The sequence below is a fragment of the Pelecanus crispus genome, chromosome 17 (assembly GCF_030463565.1).
Source record: "Pelecanus crispus isolate bPelCri1 chromosome 17, bPelCri1.pri, whole genome shotgun sequence".
NCBI lineage: Eukaryota > Metazoa > Chordata > Aves > Pelecaniformes > Pelecanidae > Pelecanus > Pelecanus crispus.
Window position 1 is genome coordinate 3411669 of NC_134659.1, and position 21094 is coordinate 3432762.

General features: G+C 41.9%; 1 protein-coding gene across 2 annotated transcripts; it reads right to left on the reverse strand.

The window, feature by feature from the left end:
* Positions 1-4: 4 nt before the first annotated feature.
* STK38 (serine/threonine kinase 38) lies at positions 5-20519 on the reverse strand. 2 transcript variants are annotated; one of them, XM_075722491.1, is made up of 14 exons: positions 20444-20519; positions 18283-18415; positions 15968-16019; positions 15683-15805; positions 15083-15166; positions 13166-13289; positions 12122-12276; positions 10901-11003; positions 9874-9935; positions 9214-9331; positions 8899-9022; positions 8077-8172; positions 7730-7824; positions 5-7141 (listed from the first exon to the last, which is right to left on the reverse strand). In XM_075722491.1, exons 2-14 carry the CDS (start codon positions 18411-18413, stop codon positions 7011-7013), a joined length of 1398 nt encoding a protein of 465 aa, XP_075578606.1. In that variant the 5' UTR covers positions 18414-18415; positions 20444-20519; the 3' UTR covers positions 5-7010. The 2 variants fall into 2 exon arrangements, with proteins under 2 accessions (XP_075578606.1, XP_075578607.1); XM_075722492.1 differs by lacking the exons at positions 18283-18415; positions 20444-20519 and adding an exon at positions 16815-16865.
* Positions 20520-21094: the final 575 nt, after the last annotated feature.

A 21094-nucleotide genomic window follows, 5' to 3' on the forward strand; every position in this document is an offset into this window, starting at 1 on the left:
ACAAATTATGCTGTTTGTTTCTACTACAAAGGCTTTCAGATTGGTGGGTGCTGAATATTTTACCTAAACTTCTAAAAGAAGAGCAGAAGTATTTAGAAACGTCTTGTTTGACATGAGGAAATTCTGGGCCTGTCAAGACAAAGCTTTCCTTTACCATTAGGCAGTTAGCTTTGCTTTTGTGGTAATCAGTTACAAAGGACTGAACATCAAAGCAGGACAGATGATACTCTTTCATCAATAAGCAGAAATGTAGCACAGTTGTGACAGCAAAATCCTGAGTGTGGAGGAAGAAAGCAAAATCCTGAGTGTGGAGAAATCTGTTTACACTGCCACCTGGCTTTGCATCCAGCATGTTGTTCTGCTGTTCTAGGGTAGGATGAACTAGTTTAATAGGAAGCATATGCCTGTCCACAGGAATTTCCCATATATATTTCTCCATAAGATGGAATCACTGTTCTTAGGGATGTTGTCTGTTAAGTTCAGTGAAACAAGTAGATCATGCTGAAGGAAAAAGCCAAAAAGAAGAGACTGTACTTGATGTTTTACCAACAAAGTAAATCTGTTTAGTAGCCTGATAGATGTAAGAAGCTTTCTAGAGGTGACTCTGCATGTTAAAGACTTTAAGTTGTCGCTTCCATCCCCCTGCTAAGACAAAAAGAAGCTGGGGAGGAGCTCCCAGTACAGACAGTTTACTACCTGAGTAGAATCCTTGGTCTCATCAACTTTAGTCAGTCAAAACTTCCGTAGACTCTTGAAGGAGCATTCTACTATTACAGCTTTAAAAGGCCAGCTACTTTCTTCCCAGTTTGGAACTGACTGGACCATTTTGCTGTCAGGCAGGTAAGAAATACCAATAGTAAACCAGCCTTCAGTAGAGAAAAATACATGTATCTAGGAACAACTCTTCTTTGCTGCTCTGAATATATAATCCTAGTCTGTAGTTAAGGCTCTGTTCATTTTGGATTTGGGGCCAACAAAGCTGTGACTATAGGTATAGACACACTCCAGGCTGGTTGAGCTCAGCTGGTTATATCAGAGCCTAGCTCTAATGCAGTATGGCTTGCTTAACCCCCTGCTGAGCACACAGTGAGTTCAGTACTGCCACAGCCGAGCTGCACGTCAGCGTAGAGGTTTTACATACCCAAAGCGGGGTACTTAAACATGGTGCTGGTGCAAAGAAAAGCTGAAACCTGTTCAAAAAGAGAGGGAGGGAGAGAGCTCCCTTGCAAAGTTGTTACGTTCAGGTGAGTTCTGCTCTTGTTACTGACTGCTATTGAAACCTGTACCACTTCTGCATTGAGTTACCTGGTCATACTTGGCAAAACAGAGGTGGGTATCAGTCTGCCCCTAGCAGGTTTAATCCTTTGTTGTCAGGGTTGCATCGTCAAGCAAATTTTTATTATTCTCCATCTGTCTGCAAAGCATATGGTAGACTTAGCATTGAAGGTTGCTGTTACTGTTTGCTGCTAAGGATGTTTGGTTTTTTTCAGTGTAAGTAACATGACAGTATCAAGCACAAATTTTCCTGAAGGTTTATGAGCATCATTTTAGTTACAAGTAACAAAATCTCTGCCAAGGCATATACTTGCTGATATATTTATTTCCCATGTGTATGGATACAGGTTCCATTCTTTGCAGTGTTTCTGTTCTTAGCTTCTTTCCTAAGTGCAGCAAATAGATTTCTTCTTTTTATAAGTGCCTATGGGAAGATTTCCAAAAGTGCTTCAGGACCTCCTGAGAGTCCCAGGGGGATGTCCAGGTCCACCTGACTTTTGAAAAATCCTCCCTGTGTGTCATTGGATCAGTATAGAGAAGTGTCCTTCAGTATTTGTACAGAGGTGGTGTGCAATCACTTTCCATTATTACTCTAGGTGAATTTCTATTTTTGTAGTAGAGAAAAGTAGACATATGGACCATTAACCTTCCAGCTAAGGGCCAGACCAAACCCATTACCTGCCTTGGTAACGAGCCATTCCCACAGGTCAAGCAAAGGCAGGGGTGAGACTGTCCCCCCAGCAATGATGGAGCTTGCCCCCAGGCCCTATGGATTTTTTTTTTTTGGTGTATATTTATTTTTACAGTTTTAAGTAAATGTGTATTGGTATTGACCAGCTGACTTGGAATTGGAGTTTATACGTGTTCTGCTCTAAGGACTTGAACGTGCGTGTTCTTGAACGCTACCCTGCAGGCCTGTGTCGAGGCGTCAGGTGCCGAGCATCTGACATCGACGGCACCTTACAGGATCTGACAGCTAAGTACCATATTCAGCCAAAACAAACCCCACCAGTGTCTGTCCCTGAGCCCAGCGTCAGCTAGGCTGCTTTGAAGGATTCGGCCAGTTTAGTAGAAATAGTGGCCCCAGGCACTTAACTGCAGCAGGCCATTGCCTGAGGGTTCAAGACTCTCAATGCCTTGTAGGAACTTGTTGGTACTCTGTGTAATCAATGTGGACCTTCAGCATGGGATGGAAGTATCCAGCTTCTGTGATTTCCATGCAGTTTTTATCCAAAAAGCCACAGTAGTTGCTTGGCTTTCCCAAGTAATTAAAGATGAATTTTTGGTTTGGGTTGGTTTGGGTTTTTTTTTGAGCGAGTTCCATTGAAACACTAAATCAAATTGAAAAAGCATATATTTGCTTTTCCTCCTCTCTTGGTCACCTACTATTCAGGTACAAGGTCAAGTTTTGTCTTGTTCTAGATATACTGAAATGTTACCTGTGGTGTGTATGAACTACAGATGTATGGTTTCTTTTCTGTATTAAAGTATAAATTATATCCAGCTTGTTTGGCTCTTTTAAAAACCGGTTTAAATGTGGAGAAGACAAATGGGCAGGGGATAGATTGCTAGAAGGTTTTGTTTTCTTGCTTTATAAAAGCCTGGCTTGTGCCCCTTAAGTCTTAGGAGTTTTGCATGACAGAGCCTGGCTGATTTGGCAGGGCCCTTGTGCAGCAGCTGCACAGAAGTGTTACTACTGCATGTAGGAGATGGTAGTAGCCACCTGAGAGGACCTCAAAGTTTACCAACTCATTGCAGTGGTGTTCCAAAAGCAACACATAGCATAGGTATGAGACAGCACTGCTTAACCCACAAACTGTGCAGCATCTATAACAGGCCCTAGTGCTATTTTTTGGTTAGTATGCTGTTAAAGGTGCTCTCCACTTCTGCCTTTGGAAGGAAAAGCCTCTGGCGCAGGTCTGGCTTTTATTTCCATCTTCAGTGTTGGATGTATTTCAAGGGTTTTCTTAGTGAAGCTTGAGAAAGGTGTTAAAGTTTAAACAACGTGGAATTTAGTGGAATTACTTTAGTGGTAACAGGAACTTGTACTCACAAGTGGAGCTGTCACAAATGTGAGGCAATGAAATAAGAACTGCAAGTTGATTTTGGCACGTTACACACTGGTAGAAAAAAAAAAAAATGAAGGGTTGTAGCTTTGCTTCCAGTGCCACTTGCTCACTGCTTATTATCTCTTTTAAAAATAGAAATACGAAAAGATTGAAAACAACTTGCCCTGAGGTTGGTAAACTGAAGTGACATTTACACAATGCAGACACCTAGGCATGAGTAAGGCCAGGGTCATCCGCCTTGCCAGGAGGCCAGGCAGGTTTAATTCTTCTGAAGATCAGCACTGTCTTTAATAGGGTGCTCATTTCTTCATGTCTGCTGTGCCTCTTGGGAAATGCAGTCTTCAGCCCATGAGTTACCAACTGCTTGGGTATGAGAAAGCAGTGGTAACATTCTCATACCCAAGCAGTTGATTCTAAAAAATCAGTTTCAAGTCTGGGGAAAAAAAAAAAAAAACCACAAACCACCTGAGAGATTCCAGTTGGTAAAACCAAAACATGCTAGCAAAATTGTGTTTACTAAGAGAATTTTATTTACACAATACAATGCAAAGATAGATCCATAAAAAGTTGGCTCCCCCAGCAACACACAATACACCTTGCCAAATTTTACAGTGCAATTTAGTAACAGCTTTAAATATTTACAGAACACTTTTTCAACTTACACATTAAGGCAGAGTCAGGGCACAATAGTAAGAAACACTTTGTGCAGTTTTGTGCTAGGCATGATACAGAGATGAACCAGCAGCATCACTCGTGTTCAGATCCATTGGAAATTCAGACTGGAAATACTCCTAGAAGTCCAGCAACTGCCTGCAGCTTAAAAAAAGAGAGCTAAAAGATACATACAACCTCAATACACAAGCCAGCAGCTAAGAAAAATGTTTGGCTAACACAGGAGATGGAACAGGCATACGAAACTCTTAATCTGTTAGCAGTGAAGTATGGATCCTGGAAAGAAAACGCTGTACTTTATCTCCTAGTGTGGGTGAAGAACTGTAATAGGAAGCAGGCTTACGATGCAACGGCAGTGCAAAGCCTACCGCTGGAAAGGTGTGTCCAGGAGGACTATATTCAAAGACATCCAACTTCTACTGAAAGACAACAGGAGTGAGGTACCCAAATGCTCCTTGTGCCTTTGAAAAACTTCACCTTTAGCTCAAAAAGTGAACAATCTGAGGTTTTCCAAAGACTTCTAACACACATGCGCTAAAAATGCACAATACGTATTATTATATAGGGGTTCCCCCCCCCCCCACAACAGGTTATCACAATGTACAATTGTATAGCTTCTTTGTCTTTGGTATTTATAAATAAAAATGCCAGTCCCTTTTATTAAAGGGCTAATAATACAGCTACTCAAAATCATTTATTCCTTATCCACAGCAGCTATAAAGAATTTTGATTTTTTTTTTTTTAATTTTAAGGCAGTAACTAAGCTGTTAGGAATTTTTAAAATGTTTTCATATTAATACCTTTTAGTTTTCCAATGGTTTATAAGGCAACATTTTCAAATGGCTAGGAGAAACTGCAGGATAAGGAGATAGAGCAATTTGAGGAGTTGGTATCAGTCCTTCATAAAAAAGAAAAAGGGAGCAGGTGGTGATATTACTGACTAGTTGATAAAAAGCCTGACCCTATAAATGATTATTTCAGTTAGCCCTTATCCATCTGAGTAAGCCCTACTGACTACAGTGATCCTGGTACTTCTAATTAAGGCTATTTTTGCATTTCAGCTTTGTAGGATCCAACTGGTATCTAAACTGCTTAATGGCAATACATTAAACACCTAGGACACATACAAAAAGCACAAGGGGTGGTTAGGGAGAGGATGCTAATGAGTTATCATCCAGTTTTAGCTATATGGGGTTCTTTCAATTCCCCCAATCAGTCCTTCATGATGGCACTCAGTTCAAAAGACATCTAGGTAAAAATTCCCTAAAAGCACCTATTAAAAAAAAAAAGTTTTACTACAAACTCATTTGTTTTCACTTCCTAATCTAGAAAGTTAGGACTAAATATAACTGAAAGCCTTCCTTTTACTTTGAAACACTACTCTAGCTTTGTTTCTAAATAGCTTTTTTTTTTTTGTCTGTGCTATGTAGTTAGTGTTCAGCACCAATAAAAGTTTGCAAGAATCCAAGACAGTTCAAATTGATACATGCTTTTAGAAACCTCATTACATTTATTTAAAAAAAAAAAATCTAATTGCAAATTAAAGACTGGTACCAGGCTGGCCCAAAGGTTAATGCCACCTGCCCCTGGAAATGCAGAGTTAACTACAACTCAGGTGCAAAGTGGAGCTCATGATTATAAAAAGGCATTACCAAAAGCTCAACTGAGGCAGAATCCTCCCTCCCAAAATGCAGTCATGTTCTGAGAGATGCTTAGGCAAGGAAAGGCACTTTGGGGCTCTCCTGGAGAGCATCCTGATCATAACTGAATGTACTTTTATAACTTGTATTAGGCAATAATCAAAGAGTGGACATGGGGAGTTCCACTGCCCCAAAGGTGACCTCATGAGGCACCATCTCTTTGGAAGATTACAGGGACAGACAGTTCAGCCATGACAGCAAAAGGAGCTCTGTAAGGAAAAGCCAGGGAGGCCTCTGTCATCAAGATTCACAGAAGAATCTGATACTGTTCTGCTCAAAACCAAGAGCAAAAAGGCCACAAAAGACCGTCTCATCTTTAAACAGATGAACATGCAGCAGGTCTTTAAAGTGGCCAAAAGATGGCAGCAGCAGGAACAGGAAGCCTCACAGCTGACCCAACTGTACACAAGATGCCCACCAATGATCAGGTTAAATTAATTTCCCTCCCTCTCTGCTCTAATTCCAGATCCACCTGTGTTACCAGCTGTAGTTTTTATTATCTGCATTGTTTACAGACCCATCCTTTCATACAGTAACTGAAAACTGTTGGTGCTGGAGGAAGTGGCCTGTTTCTTCTATGACTGTTGAGAAAAGAAAAAGTGTTGCACAATTTTTTTAATTTAGAAAAAATATTAAATGGCTTGAGGGTCACTGTCTTAGTACCAAAAGTAAAGTGCACCGCAACTGGAGGCCACTGCAACAGAGTTGAGAAATGCTATTAAAGAGGCTTCCAAGTAGCATTATAAAAAAACAGCACTACAAACTAAGGTTAAGGCAATACAAGTTGTGTCCTTCTGCTAGATAGTTTACTGGAGAGTTGTCTATCTCAAGCTTTAGTTATTGCTTTGTTTCGTCTGTACTGAAGTCCTTAGCCACTGGGAAAACAGTGCTGGCAGAATTGGCAGATTGAGTTTGTCACTTAATGCAGGACTGGCAAAACAGTCCATATAAACATCATGTACTTTGCAATGTCAAAGTGAAGGCTTGCTCTCATCTCCTGATGGACTGTACAATCTGGCAAAGAATTTCAAAAGAAAACAAACTCTTGCTCCGGAAGCAGCAAAATGTGCTTGCAGCAGAGATGATGCAAGTATTTTGCAGAATTTTTCAATGGCGCAGAAAAAAAAAAAAAGCCTCAGTAACAACCAGGGTGTGTAACAAAACAGGGTCCTGAAGTCTCCTCCAAGAGTTGATAGCCCTCAAGTTTTCCTTACAAAAAGTTCTTCTATGGGTATAAACCCAAAGTACAGGAACAGAATTCCACGGCTCAGAAGTTGTCCCAGGTAAAGACTTATTACTTTCCTGCTTTCATATAGGATGGTATTGCTCCTCGGGCTGTCAGACCTTCAAAACGCTTGTAGGTGTAATTGATAAAAACCCAGTCTTTGTTCTTGTAGTCAGTCTCTGGATGGTTGCTTGTTGCCACTGATAAGACACAGAAAAATAAAATTATCCTTTGAAGACCACAAAGTTTATTTTCATACAAAACACTGGGTGTGGAGTAGGGGAGAATGCTTCTAAATAAAGGAGTATCATAAACCTAGGCATTCAGTTTCATTCTTCAGCCCCATGGAGCAAACGTGAGTATGCTCTGACACATAAGTACAAGGATCCTTTAGAGATTTACACCAAAACATATCATCTGCTTCTGTCCCACCCTCTCCCTACCCCCTATACTATGTGTTAGGCATGGTAGCAAGAATTAGCCAATACCAAGAGGTACTCGCAGCGTTGGGCTCATAGGTCCCGAGATTTGAACTTGCTGAGAGTTCCACCCCATCTTAGACATGCCCTTCCTCAAACAGCTCCCACATCATTCACAAGTCTGCATCCCATCTCCCAAAACCCAAACTGTAGCTTGCACACCCCTGCACCACAAGACTACCAAGCTAACAATTTGGTCATGATAAAAAACTAGCATCTAGTAAGATCCCTTCTCTGATTAACAGGAAAGTTACATTATTCTACTGGAGAAGAGGAAGGATTGTTTACATGCAGAATCAAAGCATTTACCTGTTGGTTTAAGGATATCAGATTCTGGAAATTCATCAAAGTTTGAGGTATCATCAATGCTTTTAATTTCTATTGAAATTGCAGCAGGTCTCTCTCTGCCAAGAAGAACAGTTTCAGCATTAAGCTTTCAAAGGCAGAAGCAAGCAGGATTCAGCCACTTTCTATTTCTTCACAGAATCAAAGACTGAAGGTACCTAAACCTTAGCAAGCTTCAGGTAAGAAGCAAAATGCTCTCACCCACACCTAAGTATAGTAAATGCCAGTCAAGCTGCTCCCTTCTGTTGAGCAGGACTAGCTTTAAACAGTCCATAGAGAAGAGCAGCTTGCTTTTCTGCAAAGCATCTTACCTGATATGCTCCCAATCAACCCCTTCAAAGAATGGGTTACTCTTTATTTCCTCCACACCAGATGCACCAATTCTGTGCTCCCATTCACAGCAAAATCTGGGATGGAAGGAAGAATGAAAATGAAGGAAGAATGGAAACAAAAGCATTCCATCCAAAAATGGAACAGCTTTCTGAACTGATACTACTACGGTTTCTTAACATATAAATGGAGAAGGTCAAGAACTCCCACTGCAAAACCAACACACAAAGTTATGCTTAGGAATGTCATGTCAAATGCTACAATTAAGATGTGGTATTCTTTCACAACAGGATAATGTGCCCTTTCTATTTCAGGACCAGTGGAACATATAAAGCCTAAAAAGCTAGACATTTATATTTCTGTCCTGAGAATAGATAAATGATTGAAAATATAAATGAAAGAGGAAGAGTCAGCATGCACTGGGACACGTTTGTATGCTCCAGTGCATACAGTGTCAAAACCATTGCTATTGTAATCTCTTTGCCAGAGCTGGCTTCTTAAGCTGCATCCATGAGAAGCTCACAGACAAAATAAAGAGCAGAAACATTCACATTCTGCCAGACTAGCAGCACTTACATGGGAGCTCTTTTTTAGTATAGTTCAGTCAGGGCTCCACTAAATGCCTTCTGAGAGACAAATGTATTTGATGAGGGAGTTCATTTGATCCATGTGTGTAACAGAGTATGTAGATGTCACAAGCATCAGGTTTTTTGCATGTGAAACAACCTATGAGAGGTACATAGTACAGTTCGTAAGACAATAAAATTAGTGCTATATTAAATGGCACACCATATGGCTGGCACCTTAAAATAAGATCCTTTGCTTTATCAGATATTGGAACTTCTGGAGGAAATGTGAGAGTCTCTTTCCAATTCATTACTTTCTTATATGTTTCTTGAGGAGTCTCAGAACAGAACGGTGGATAACCTGAAAAGAAAGAAAAATACAATTTTTTGCATAAAGGAAAAATAGTTCCTGTAGCTACTGAGGTCTACAGTGCACCAGAACAAACCATGCAAGGAGTGGATGCTTTGAGAACCTGACCCCAAGCACATAAATACAGCTGATATCCTACACCACAATTCCTGCTTAAAACCTGTGCACTGCCTGTTTCTTACCAATCAACATCTCGTACATGATGACCCCAAGTGACCACCAGTCACAGAGTTTGTTGTATCCGGTCTGCATGAAAACTTCAGGGGCAATGTAATCTGGAGTACCCACAGTCGAAAAAGCCTGGAACAAATACCATCAGTTATGCATCTTTAGAGATAACTGCCTGATATGGAAGTGGGAACTTAGGCAACAACAGTTATTTTGAGGAAGACACCAGATTGTCTCCAAGATCCTTTAGCAAAGTTGTTTAAAGCCTTTATTTCAAGATATGTAGAGACAAAAATCGACATGTTCATGTGAAAGAGTCTTAAAATACTGTCAGGGAAATGGGGGAAGGTACCACTGTCTATATACTCCTTGGAACAGGTCATTAGCCTTTTGTTATATTGAAAGCGGCAAAACTGTTAGCTTTAGCTGGGAGGCACCAGACATCAATGTAAATAATTATGGCAGTGCTATCTCAGGCACGTATGTCACCAGCTGTTCAGCAGATGGATAAAGGACAAACTAGAGTCATTCCTCTTTAAAAGAAAAAGCGTGCATCTTTATTTCAGCATTGTTCAGAACCCTGAAACGGATTAATGCCTGTCATTTAAATACACGTGCCACTTGAACACAACAGCTTGGCAGAGAACATTTCCAAGCAGGTGAAACGTACTTACCAACTGCCGTCTGTTTCTCTTCCAAGTCTCTGCTTTCCTTTTGGAATTCATGTTCTGGAAGGCTAAAGGAGATTGGAATATATGTGACTGCATCCTACTGGTCACCCAACACACATTTTTACCCCAAAACCATTACACTTAAAAGTCTCCTTTACAACATCAAAAAAGGTAGCCAGGGCCTGGACAGACAGCCCATTTTGTATTCAGCTGTCCTGGTAAGAGGTTACAGTCCCCAGCTGCTCATCACTGGCCCCTATGGCCAAAGTCAACCACCATGGTGAAGCCGGAGCAATTTGTGGAGGCACACCTTAATTCACCTCACTGAAGATAACCACAGCGGCAGAGATGAACTCATTAACCTGCCTCAGCCTTGCCTAGCTTATCTGGCACAATCTAAGGGATGCCGGCAATGGCAGATCAGAGCGGTCAGCAGCCTCTAGCAGGCAGTGGCAGCTGACAGTTAAGAGCAAAGCAAGGGACGTGACCTCTTCCACCAGTGCAGATGGTTGTAAAGAACACATCTGTCAATACCCTAAACCTGTCGGCAGCTTCCAAACCTATATAATACTGATAGAAAATTTTATAAAGCCTTTCATTAGCGATCCATGCTTTCGGTGTTTTTTTAACTCCATGATCAAAGTTATTCCCGTTGAGAAAATTACTGAATATTCAAAGAGACTGTGTGCTCACTTACTAATTTAAATAACACAGTGAGATGTTTAAACAACACGTGACTGATAACTCAGTCACACTTGAGTTTTCATTCAAGGTTTATTACACAGGCAAAGAAAGGCTACAGCAGAGTCTATTTCAAAGACAAACTTCTAGAAATGAAGATGTTTATGTACATTAAAGTAACTAAAGTTATTTTTGTAAGTAAGGTCTACAGAAAATCAAAACAACACCTCATGGTGCAATGTTGATTATTAGGACCCCTCTCCGCAGCCTTCTAACCTCACACTGAAATGAGTTATGTCAGGCACCGTCAGCAAGTACACAGATACCCTTCTGAAGCCAAATTACTTACTGAAGTCGCTAGGAAGACTATGGTTCAAGTTTCTATAAAATTCTGTTCTGTGGGCTTTCTTTAGTCCAGTACACAGACCAAAATCCGAGAGTTTTACATGGCCCTAGAAACAACAACAACAAAAAAAACCCCAAAATACAAAACCAGTATGAGACATTATCATAGCAAATAAAGTTTCTACTTCTTCCCCTCCCTTTATTTTGTATAATAAATAGACGCACTCTTTTTGTATTCCTTGTTTTAGCCTAACACTGGATGTGTACACAGAATCAAGCTATTAATACTTTCATCAATACTACTCAGAGAAAGCCCAGTAGCTATTTCCTTCAAGAAACCTCTGCTCCTGCAAGCTCCTGACCACTTCCGAGTGAAAGCAAACGTCTCCAGAGGGAGCTGTAGTCCCTGGATTGTGCATTGACCCCAAACAGGAGAAACACCTTAAATCCATGGATTGGATCTGTCCTAGTGCATAACATGCAACCACACCAACTATGTGCAATTTTTAGATGTGTATCTAAAATATACATACTTTTCAAAGACCTAAATTTATCTACGTCTAGATGTAGGCGTACTGAATTACATCAGTAATTCCAATAGTACGTTATTAGCTGGCTAGTGGTAAAGTACAATTATTTGCTGTCGGCAAACTTTTTCCAAACAAGCTAAATTTTATGCAAACTTGTAGTGAGCAATAGGACAATAGCGAAACAGTCAAGCTTTCTGCAAACCACCTCCAATAACCAATTAGAAGCAATCGGGTAGCCTGGCCAGCCTTCAAAAACACATCCTGATTCTGAGGGAGATAATATCTCAGTTTTCAGTCTCGCAAATGGAACTGCTACATCCTTTGCATTTGATATGATCATCTACCCAATAGCTGGCAAGCGTTGAGCGTAACAGATGTGATGAGACCGAGAGGAAACATCTTTGACTGAGAGGGGAGAACTGAAACTCTGTGTTTTAAATTGCAGCTGAAATAACCAAAAATAGATTAAACAACTGTCAGAAGAGAGCTCTTAAGCGAGGTATGAATACAGCTGGAGGTGAAGGAGAGGTCGGTCTTGGCTTCCCCCCCCGCAGTGATATGGCAGGTATGCCCTCAAAAGCTAGAAGGAACAGGGTTAAGAAAGAAGCACTGCCTTCTTTCACAACTGTCAACACAGTCAATACTAAAAATTACAAGACCTATTTACCACTACCCAACCAGTGGTTAGTACATACCTTGCTATCCAGAAGCAGGTTGTCTGGTTTTATGTCTCGATGGATAAAACCCAGCTGATGAATAGAATCAATGGCTAGCACGGTCTCAGCTATATAGAACTGTGTCTCTTCTTCTGTTAGAGTGTCTTTTTTCATCAACAATGTCATCATATCACCTAGAAGCCACCCCACAAATAGCAAAGGTAAATACAAACGCACACACACACTCCACTCTCGCTAATTCTGAAGACATTTGCAAAGGAAAGAATTAAGCTATTTTAAACTTTGGGAAATCTAAATTGGTTTCATATTAAAGTAACAGAGCTCCCCAGCACCCGTGTGACAAACTCTTGTATTTCCCCTTGTACCACTGTATGTGGAAAGACTTGTACTGTAGCTGCGTTAAATTTACTGAGACAGCTTAAATAGCATAAAGATGAAATAGCAGCACAGAAACATGCCTTCAGAGTCAGCTATGGACTGCCACTCTTCACTGCACATCCAAATCGCAGATGAAAATAGATACTTTCAGCTACAGAGCTGTTACAAAAAACAGATTGCATTTGTGCAGTGTCATCTCAGAAAGCATTCTTGTGGTTTCATTAGTCAAATATATTATAGGCTTTCAGTATAACTTTCTTCTTAAGTGAGTTACAGTAGTATTATCATTCAAGGACAAACATCATCATCCTCTGAAAAGAGGACCTTAAAAGTTACTCTTGCTGCAAGCCAGCTAAAAGCAAAAGGTTAGAAAATCAAAAGCTGGTTATGTTATGGATCTATAGATAGCCAGTGCACAGTAAGGATAAGAACTAGCAGAACATGAAGGGCAAGTTCCAAACATCTGTAGCTAGAAGACCCAAGCAGATAACCTCGAGCCTGACCCAAAGACCTCAGCACCCTAACCCCTAAAAGCAGAAAGCTTTACAATGACTTGTTTCCTCACAAAGTAACATCCAGTACAAACACCACTGTATGGTAACTACATACTCTCATCCCCGACTAATTAAGAAGTTAGAAATCCACAAACAAGAGGAAAGCAGTCTTTTGATTTCAGGTGGTTACCTCCAGGCAGGAACTCCATGATAAGGTAGAGGTTTAGCTTGTCCTGAAAACTATAGAACATTTTCACAACCCACAAACTGTCTGCCTCCACTAGAATGTCCCGCTCCGCACGAATATGACCAACCTGGAGATACACATATGCATTTCATTAATTACAAGTCTGTGTTTTATTACATGCATTTATTTCACAGATAATTCAAGTATTATATTGGAAAGCATCAAATACTGAAAAGACAGCAGCCAAACTTCTGCACGAGGGCAGAAACATCATCAAAACTTCAATAGTTTCACCCCTCAGTATTTTCAGGTAATAAAATAGCATAGCATGTTCAAAATCAAATCCAGAAGTCACGCTTCTGACAGCAAAAAGGCGAGAAGCTTTCATTAAACTGCTATATTTTTCCAGAATGTTTCTTTTTGTTCCCCAATGTGATAAATCCCATTGAACACCCACTCCATTTTACCCCTCACCATGAAGATCTGAAAGACCTTTTTACATTCAAAAGTTTCCACTGCAAAGTTTATGAGAACTTTTGCCTTTGGACATTTAACACTTGAGTAACATTTATACTTATTGTGTGACTTTTGCTGCCATACATTAAAACATACATAGGAAGGCAAGAGAACACTAACCTCATTCTTTTAAGCAAAAACTCAAGCTAGATAAATTTAAACCAGCCTCCTGAACAACAAGGTTCTGTACAGAAAGATAACCCATGTTTATGTTTTTATTCTTTCAATTCTTATGGCATTTGGGTGCCCTTCAAATCTGAACTGTACAAGTGATATGAGACACTACGAAAACACTTATCTTAAATTGTGGTTTGGAGTGGTCTGTTATCTAAGTGGTTTTATTACTGTGGGAAGATTCAGGAGGAGAAACATACGGTTGATTATAAAAACAGGTTAATCCTACACATAAAAATATCTAATTTTTTTTTACAAAAATATCTAATAATTAGATATCTCAAAATCTAGCTCTTTTCAAAACAGTTAGCATGCCCTTCAGATATGGCTTCAGCCCATTCCCACAGATTTAGACCACAGCACTAATTTAGCAGTGCTGCATAAAAGCTCGTGTGTGGCACACTGCTGTTTGTTTTTTAAACAAGTACTTTCAGAAATGGAAACCAGTTCCTGATTTTATGAACACACACACACACAGTGCTTCCTAGATTCATCCCAGTGATGAACAAGAAATGATTGTCTCAGACCACTGTATTTCCAGAAGTTAAACACCGCTACTTTATGTCTCTCTGTCAGAATTCCAGCAGTCATATCACTTTGATGTTTATATCCGATTCCATAAATCACAAATGCAGTAAAACACCAATCTTGACATCTATACCGAATCATTTGCACATGTCTACGTGTAACATACATCATCATAAAATGAGGAGGAGGAACATAAATCAGATACATAGAACCATCCTTCTCTTTCATTGGAGAAAGACAAACCTAGTCCTTTGAAAAATGCTCTGCTTCTCCATGTTTTCAAGTAGAAAGTGAGGTCAGTCCTACCTTGCTTCAGACAGAAGGGCCTCTCAGAAAAGTGTTACAATTGCATAAAGACTAAGCAAGGCATTAGAAACACTGTTCTGAGCATTCAGTTACATACAATAGCCTGTAACTACTACTGTAACCCTATATATTTTCCTCAAACTTTTGCATTATCACAAGGAATGTTTAAAAAAAAAAGACTTGAAAGAGACCACCAGAAGACAGGTCCTTATGAATTCATATGAGATTTTTCTGACCTATGTCCTTGATGAAAAATGAGGAAAACACACCCACACAATTTTTTAGCTAGTAAACCTAGACCACAAATGCCTGTTACTCCTCTCTACACATCACAGTTACCTCCCAAAGTCATCTAAAACATGGATGGTAGCATTGCTACTCAAGGTGGCTATTCACCTGCTCTTTTTCAAGCATATCAGCTTTACGTAGTATTTTCATTGCATAAACGTGTCCCGTATCTTTCTTCTGGACAAGTCGCACCTAGGAAGTATGCAAAAATTTGAGTCAAATACAGCATTATCACTACAACTCTTGACAAATTTGGGGATCAAGTGCACAGTAATGACAAACAAGTTTTGTTAATTCTAAGAGGTGAAACCATTTTAACAGAGATGACGCGTTGAGCAACCATACACCTAAAGCAGAAGGTCCAGTGCCACTCCCTTCGAAGAAGGCCACCAGAAGAGACTACTGCGAGTGGCCCTCCAGCTCTCCCTCCTCCCTAAGGCCAGCCCCAGGAGGTCAGAATTAAAGTACACTGCCAGACTTGTATTTAGCTTGCTCATCAAGTCCTTTTCAGCAGCATTCATGTTCCTTTAAAGTACATAATGTTTTTAAACCAGCACTTATTAGGCATAAAGACAGATGCACGTGACTGTTAAGCTAAAAATCAATCTGTGGTTGTTACATTTCTCTTTCACTTGTATAAACTATGCAAGTCTTTAAACATGTTTTTAAATGGCACTGGTATTGGCTAGTCATCTTTTCTGGACTTACCTCTCCAAACGCTCCTCTGCCTATTACTTTTAAAGACTCAAAGTCTTCTAAACCAAGCCTTGTTCTTTTTAGGCGAAGAAACTCTGTTTCCTTTTGTGCATGTGCTGACCTCCTGATTCTTTTCTAGAGTTTAGGGGAAAAAAAAAAAAACAAACCACACAGTGAGAATTCTGCAGGTATGCTCCATAGAGATCACAGCAATTCCAAGTAAAGACCCCAGATCTCCATTTATAAAGGCAAATCACGTGTATTTAACCATTAAGATAGTTTTCCCATAGTCATTACCTCTTCATCTTTTAAGCCTTCTTCTTCCATCATTTGTTCTAGCTTCTTTTGTCTATAGCAGAGACAAATTAGAAAAATAAAGGTTGAATCATTAGCGCTGTTTCTTAATCACATGGACATATCCAACACCTCTGGTCTGTGCTTGCTGTGAGAGGAGGATGTAATGCCAGCAAGTAAGAAGTGTAAATGATATACAAGGGAGACTCAGACACGAGATTAATTTTGAAGAATCTAGTATTACATTAGATTACATTCTAGCCTTGTCCTCTCTAATTTTGACAATCTAAACCTGCCTCACGTTTCACATTCAAGTGTATGTTTCTGTTGTATATGAATGTAGATTGAGGAGATCTGGGTTCAATTCTTGTCTCTCTCTTTGACAGCTGGGCAAGTTACTTAAGGCCAGAGCCATAATAAGCATTTAAACACCAAAGTCTCACTTATTCCAGGGAGAATTGGCTACTTAAACACATCTGTGGATCTGCCCTGTAATTTCTCTGCATCTCAAACTCATCATATGCAAAATGAGAAGTTACTTTAGATTTCCTAATACCTGAATACTCAAAATATTTAGGAAGAGGAAACATGTCTGTACATTCTCCCCCTTAAAGAACCAGAAATATTTCAAACTTTAGCACAAAATGATTATTTGGGGGGGAAAAAAACAAAAAAAAAGGAAGCAAGACTTCAGAGTGGGAAGTGGCTTCAGGGGACATTTGTAATGATTACCCTCCGGGAACTCTTCCCCAACACCGATCATATTAATAGCTGGCTGAACTGGGATTGGTAGTTTTGGGTTTTTTTCCTCTCCATTTGTGTTTTTCTTGTTAAAACATTACAAACGTACTAAAAAATTCCTTCTCCTTATGCAAGTCATTCTTCGCAAGATCCTCTTCCGGTCTCCTGTGCCACTATACAGCTGCTGCGACGTGATAATATTTTGGGTTATCGCTCCCACAATCAGGCACATATAAATTGCTTTGCCCTTATTTAACTACCCAGCAAGCCCTGTCTGGTCAGCTCGTTTCACACTCAAAACGGTGTCTCCGGTAGCAAAAGACGACAGCTGCAATACGCAGAATTAAATAGCTCAGCAGGACCGAGCAATGCTGAAATTCCCCCAAATATCCTTAATAGGTCCTATCTGCACTTCAGTGTACATTTTGTCAACACCATTTAAACTCCAAATTGCAGATCCACAGACACATCTATTGTTAAAAAAAATACGTAACTTGTAAAGTCCGGTATGTTTGTTCAGACAAAGTCTTGATGCTAAACAGAAAAAACCCTGTCATTGAGGTTTTGGGAGTAGACAATAGCGCTCATAATAAAAAGCAAGAGCTATGCAAAGAGAAAGAAAGGAATTAAATCAGTGATATTTTCTGTTCGGATTAGACTTCAATCTCTCATTACTAATTTGAAGCTTTGAAGAAAATATGTCTGCAAGTTAGTATTTCTTTCGAAATGGCTTCCTCATTTCTGCAGTTATTGTAGTTAGCAGGCATTCCTCTTGGATCTAGTTAGGTTTTTGGCAGCAAGTCTGCAAGCGAACGAACACTGAACCTTCTTGAAAATTCTGATTATAGACTACATGGCAAGCTGGAGAACATCAGAAGTCGCAGTGCTACAACTTGAGGGTATTCAGCAAATTAGAGGGTTCCAGCCAAAGGAAAGTAGAAGTAATACTTCTCAGTTAAATCGCTTGTTATATTTTGACCGATATATTTAAAGGGATGCCATAGGTTCAGCTAACTCACAGACAAGAAGTCAGCATTAAGTGACAGTCCTTACAGCAATCCCTCATTGTCTGTGAAAAGATTATCTTCCTTTATCAGCTGACTCGATCACATACTATAATCCAAATGAGTTTTAAATATTACAACCAGGGACATAAAATGGGAAGAGGCAACAGACAGACATAGGCAGGATAAACATTTGTAAACATTGGCTTTCTACTTCAGAATTATACTTGAATCATCCCAAGCACATCCCAAAGTTAGTTTCTACTTAGTCGCATCATCATATATATGTTTTTTTTTAAAAAAACTTGATGACAGTCATCTCACTTTTGCATTTGCAAGCACGTTTCAATTGGTAGCGGAAGAAACTCAAAAAGCTCCAAGCCTAAACTACCATGGGATTCAGGAACCCAGCAGCTGCCTCCGGATGCTCGTGCCAAGCTCTGTCCAGGTGCCCATCTCAGGAGCTTAGGGACACACTCAGCAAAGACGGCCTGGTTTTGCTTAGGCTCCAGAAAACTAAATGCAGTTAATATATATTATCCAGTTTGGAAAGGGAGCGAGAAAGATTTTTACCTCATCTCTCGTTCTTCATGCTGTGCGATGAGATTGCTGTAGAAGTTTTCTAATGTCACCTTTGTCATCGTAACTCGCTCCTTGGTGTGATTGCTCATGGACGAGCACGGTGTTGGGCCTGTCATAGCCATGGCTCTTAGGAAAGAAAAAGGGAGGAAAAATTTGACATTATAAATGACAAATAACCTTCAAACAAGAGCTGCAATCAAGTAAGTGATGCTGAATCAGAAAGTTAAGATTTTAACAACAATCACTAACAGCCCAGTTGTCTAAACTAAGACTAAGTAGGGAAAAGTCTTACAAAATAAAAGGTACAAGTTGAACTTCCTGTTTTGAACATTTTTGATCTGAAAATAAGAGGGAAGGAAACTTAAGAAACGCGATGCCTCAAAAACCACAATTTCAGACAGTACTGCAAATGTTTATTTCTCCCAATGTATTCTATCTTTAATAAATCTTAAAAATTCAGAAATATCACACTGAAACATCTAATCCAGTTCTTCTTCCTATGACCCTTGCAGAAATAACTCCATCAGTTGCCTGCTGTCTCTTCTGCTGTGAAATTTATCAAAATCCTGAAAGCCAACCCAATAACAGAGCAACCAAGGAAGGAGAAAAAGGGCCTTCAGTTGCTTTTAAGCACTTTCACTTTTACTAGATGCTTTCACACAGAAATTTGGCAAAATCCAGAGGACCACTGCCTTTGAACAAGTTGTAGTTAAAAAAAACCAAAACACCCAAACCACAGAACAAAACCATGGTGTAAGTATCCCTGGTGTAAGTATCCCTGGTGTAAGTATCCCTGGTGTAAGTATCCCTGGTGTAAGTATCCCTGGTGTAAGTATCCCTGGTGTAAGTATCCCTGGTGTAAGTATCCCTGGTGTAAGTATCCCTGGTGTAAGTATCCCTGGTGTAAGTATCCCTGGTGTAAGTATCCCTGGTGTAAGTATCCCTGGTGTAAGTATCCCTGGTGTAAGTATCCCTGGTGTAACCTACATTTACATACTTGATTCTCTTAAGAAATAAATGTATCAGAGTATGCCACCTCCAACCCGTAGCACAGTTTCAGGTCATACTTGACAACCCAGCTCTACTTTCTAAAATACATTGAAATGTAAAGATTTCAAGTGTAAAACTACCTCTTAGTCTAGTTCTCCTGGTCACAAACGTAACTCGCTGTAAGGTAACCGAATTTTGCAACTCTTACTAGACATTGCAGACAAATACAGGTTGGACACACTTCCCGTTTTCACAATGCCTGGGCACCAGCAACATTTTATGAGTTATTGTTTTCTGTTTACTTTTTGCAGATCTTTACAAGGCATCAGTATTGTGCCTTTGCAAATCATGTCCTTTACAGACACCAACTGTTTTGTTTGCTGCGCTTACAGGCTCCTTCACAGAAAAGATAACGGCGTGGGAGCCGGTAAGAACCTCCAGCTATATGTTTTTTTGAGATGGAGCTGTATCTTTACGGGGGAGCAGCAGCTCTGAGTGACACCGCGCAAGCGGCAGGTCCGAGAGCGCACGTTACCTCCCCGCCCGCCGCAAGCAGGTAGGTGTGAAAGCCGTGCCTCTGGCTCTCGCTCCTAGAGAACAGAATTATGAGAATTATCTGACGGAACCAGGTTATGGGGGGGTACAGAATAAAAAAAGGGAAAGGGAAGAAAAGAGAAAGCTAACCGGCTGGATGGCAGCAGTGCCAAACCACCTGTTGGGGCTCGGGTGCCCCTTCCCCGGGCACCCACCGACACCCGCCGCGGCACTGGGATGGGGACGCGGCAGGATGCTCCCCGGGCTCGGCCGGAGCCGGCGGGGGGCGAGGCAGCCCGCGGGGGCGGCGGCTCCGCGGCCCTTCAGCATCACCGGGAGCGGACAAAAGGGGCCCAAGCTCCTCCGGACGAGCGGGAGAAGGGCGCTCCCGCCGCCGGGCCCGCAGCGCGGCCGCTCCCGCGGGAAGGGGGGGCCTCGCCCTGGAGGGACCCCGGCCCGCACCGCCCCCGCTCCCAGCCCCACCGGACCCGGGGGCTCGGGGGGCCGCCCCCTGCTCCGGCGGGCCCCGGGTGGAGGGAGGAGAGGGGATGCGGAGCACCGGGCGGGGCGGGGGGGGGGGGGGGGAGAACACGGGGGTCGCCATAGCAACGAGGCGGGAGCCGCTTACCGGAGCCCCCCGGGACGGGGTGGGGGGGGGGGGGCGGCGAGGAGCTGAAGGCGACGGCGAGGTCCCGGCGCCGCCCGAGCCAGGCGAAGCGGCTGGGGAGAGGCGAGGCGAGGCAGGTCGGGGGACGGGACGGGACGGGACGGGACGGAACCGGGGCAACCGGAGCCCCCGCGCCGCTACCGCCGCCCCCCGCGCCGACGGCGACCCGGACGGGACAAGCGCCCCAGGGCCCGCTGCGGCAGCGCGCATGCGCCACCATCCCGCCGGCCCCGCCCCCTGCCCGCGGGACGGAGCTGCCTCGCCCCGCCCTCTCCCGGCGGCGGCGCATGCGCGGGGGGGGGGGGGGGCGCGGCGCCAGCCCGGGGGGCGCGGGGCGCGGCCCGGCGCATGCGCAGTGCGCTGCGGGCGTGCCTGAGGGGAGCGGGGCGGGCCCGGCTATGGCGGGCGGCGGTGGCACCGCGCGGTTTGGAGTCACAGACTCATAGAATCGTTTAGGTTGGAAAAGACCTTTAAGATCACCCAGTCCAACCATTAACCTACACTACCAAGTCCACCACTAGACCAATTAAGGGTAGAGTAATAATTAATTTCATATTTTCTGGCTTGGTGGCTGGATTATTTTTTAATGAAAGTAAAACTAGGAATCATTAA

Excerpts from the sequence above, each read along its gene's own strand:
- STK38 (XM_075722491.1), bottom strand. The coding sequence starts at position 18,413 with ATGGCTATGACAGGCCCAACACCGTGCTCGTCCATGAGCAATCACACC. Across the intron at positions 15,806-15,967 it reads AAGGCTTAAAAGATGAAGAG|AAAAGAATCAGGAGGTCAGC; the intron begins GTAATGACTATG and ends CCTAAACTCTAG. Across the intron at positions 12,277-13,165 it reads CATGGAGTTCCTGCCTGGAG|GTGATATGATGACATTGTTG; the intron begins GTAACCACCTGA and ends GGTGGCTTCTAG.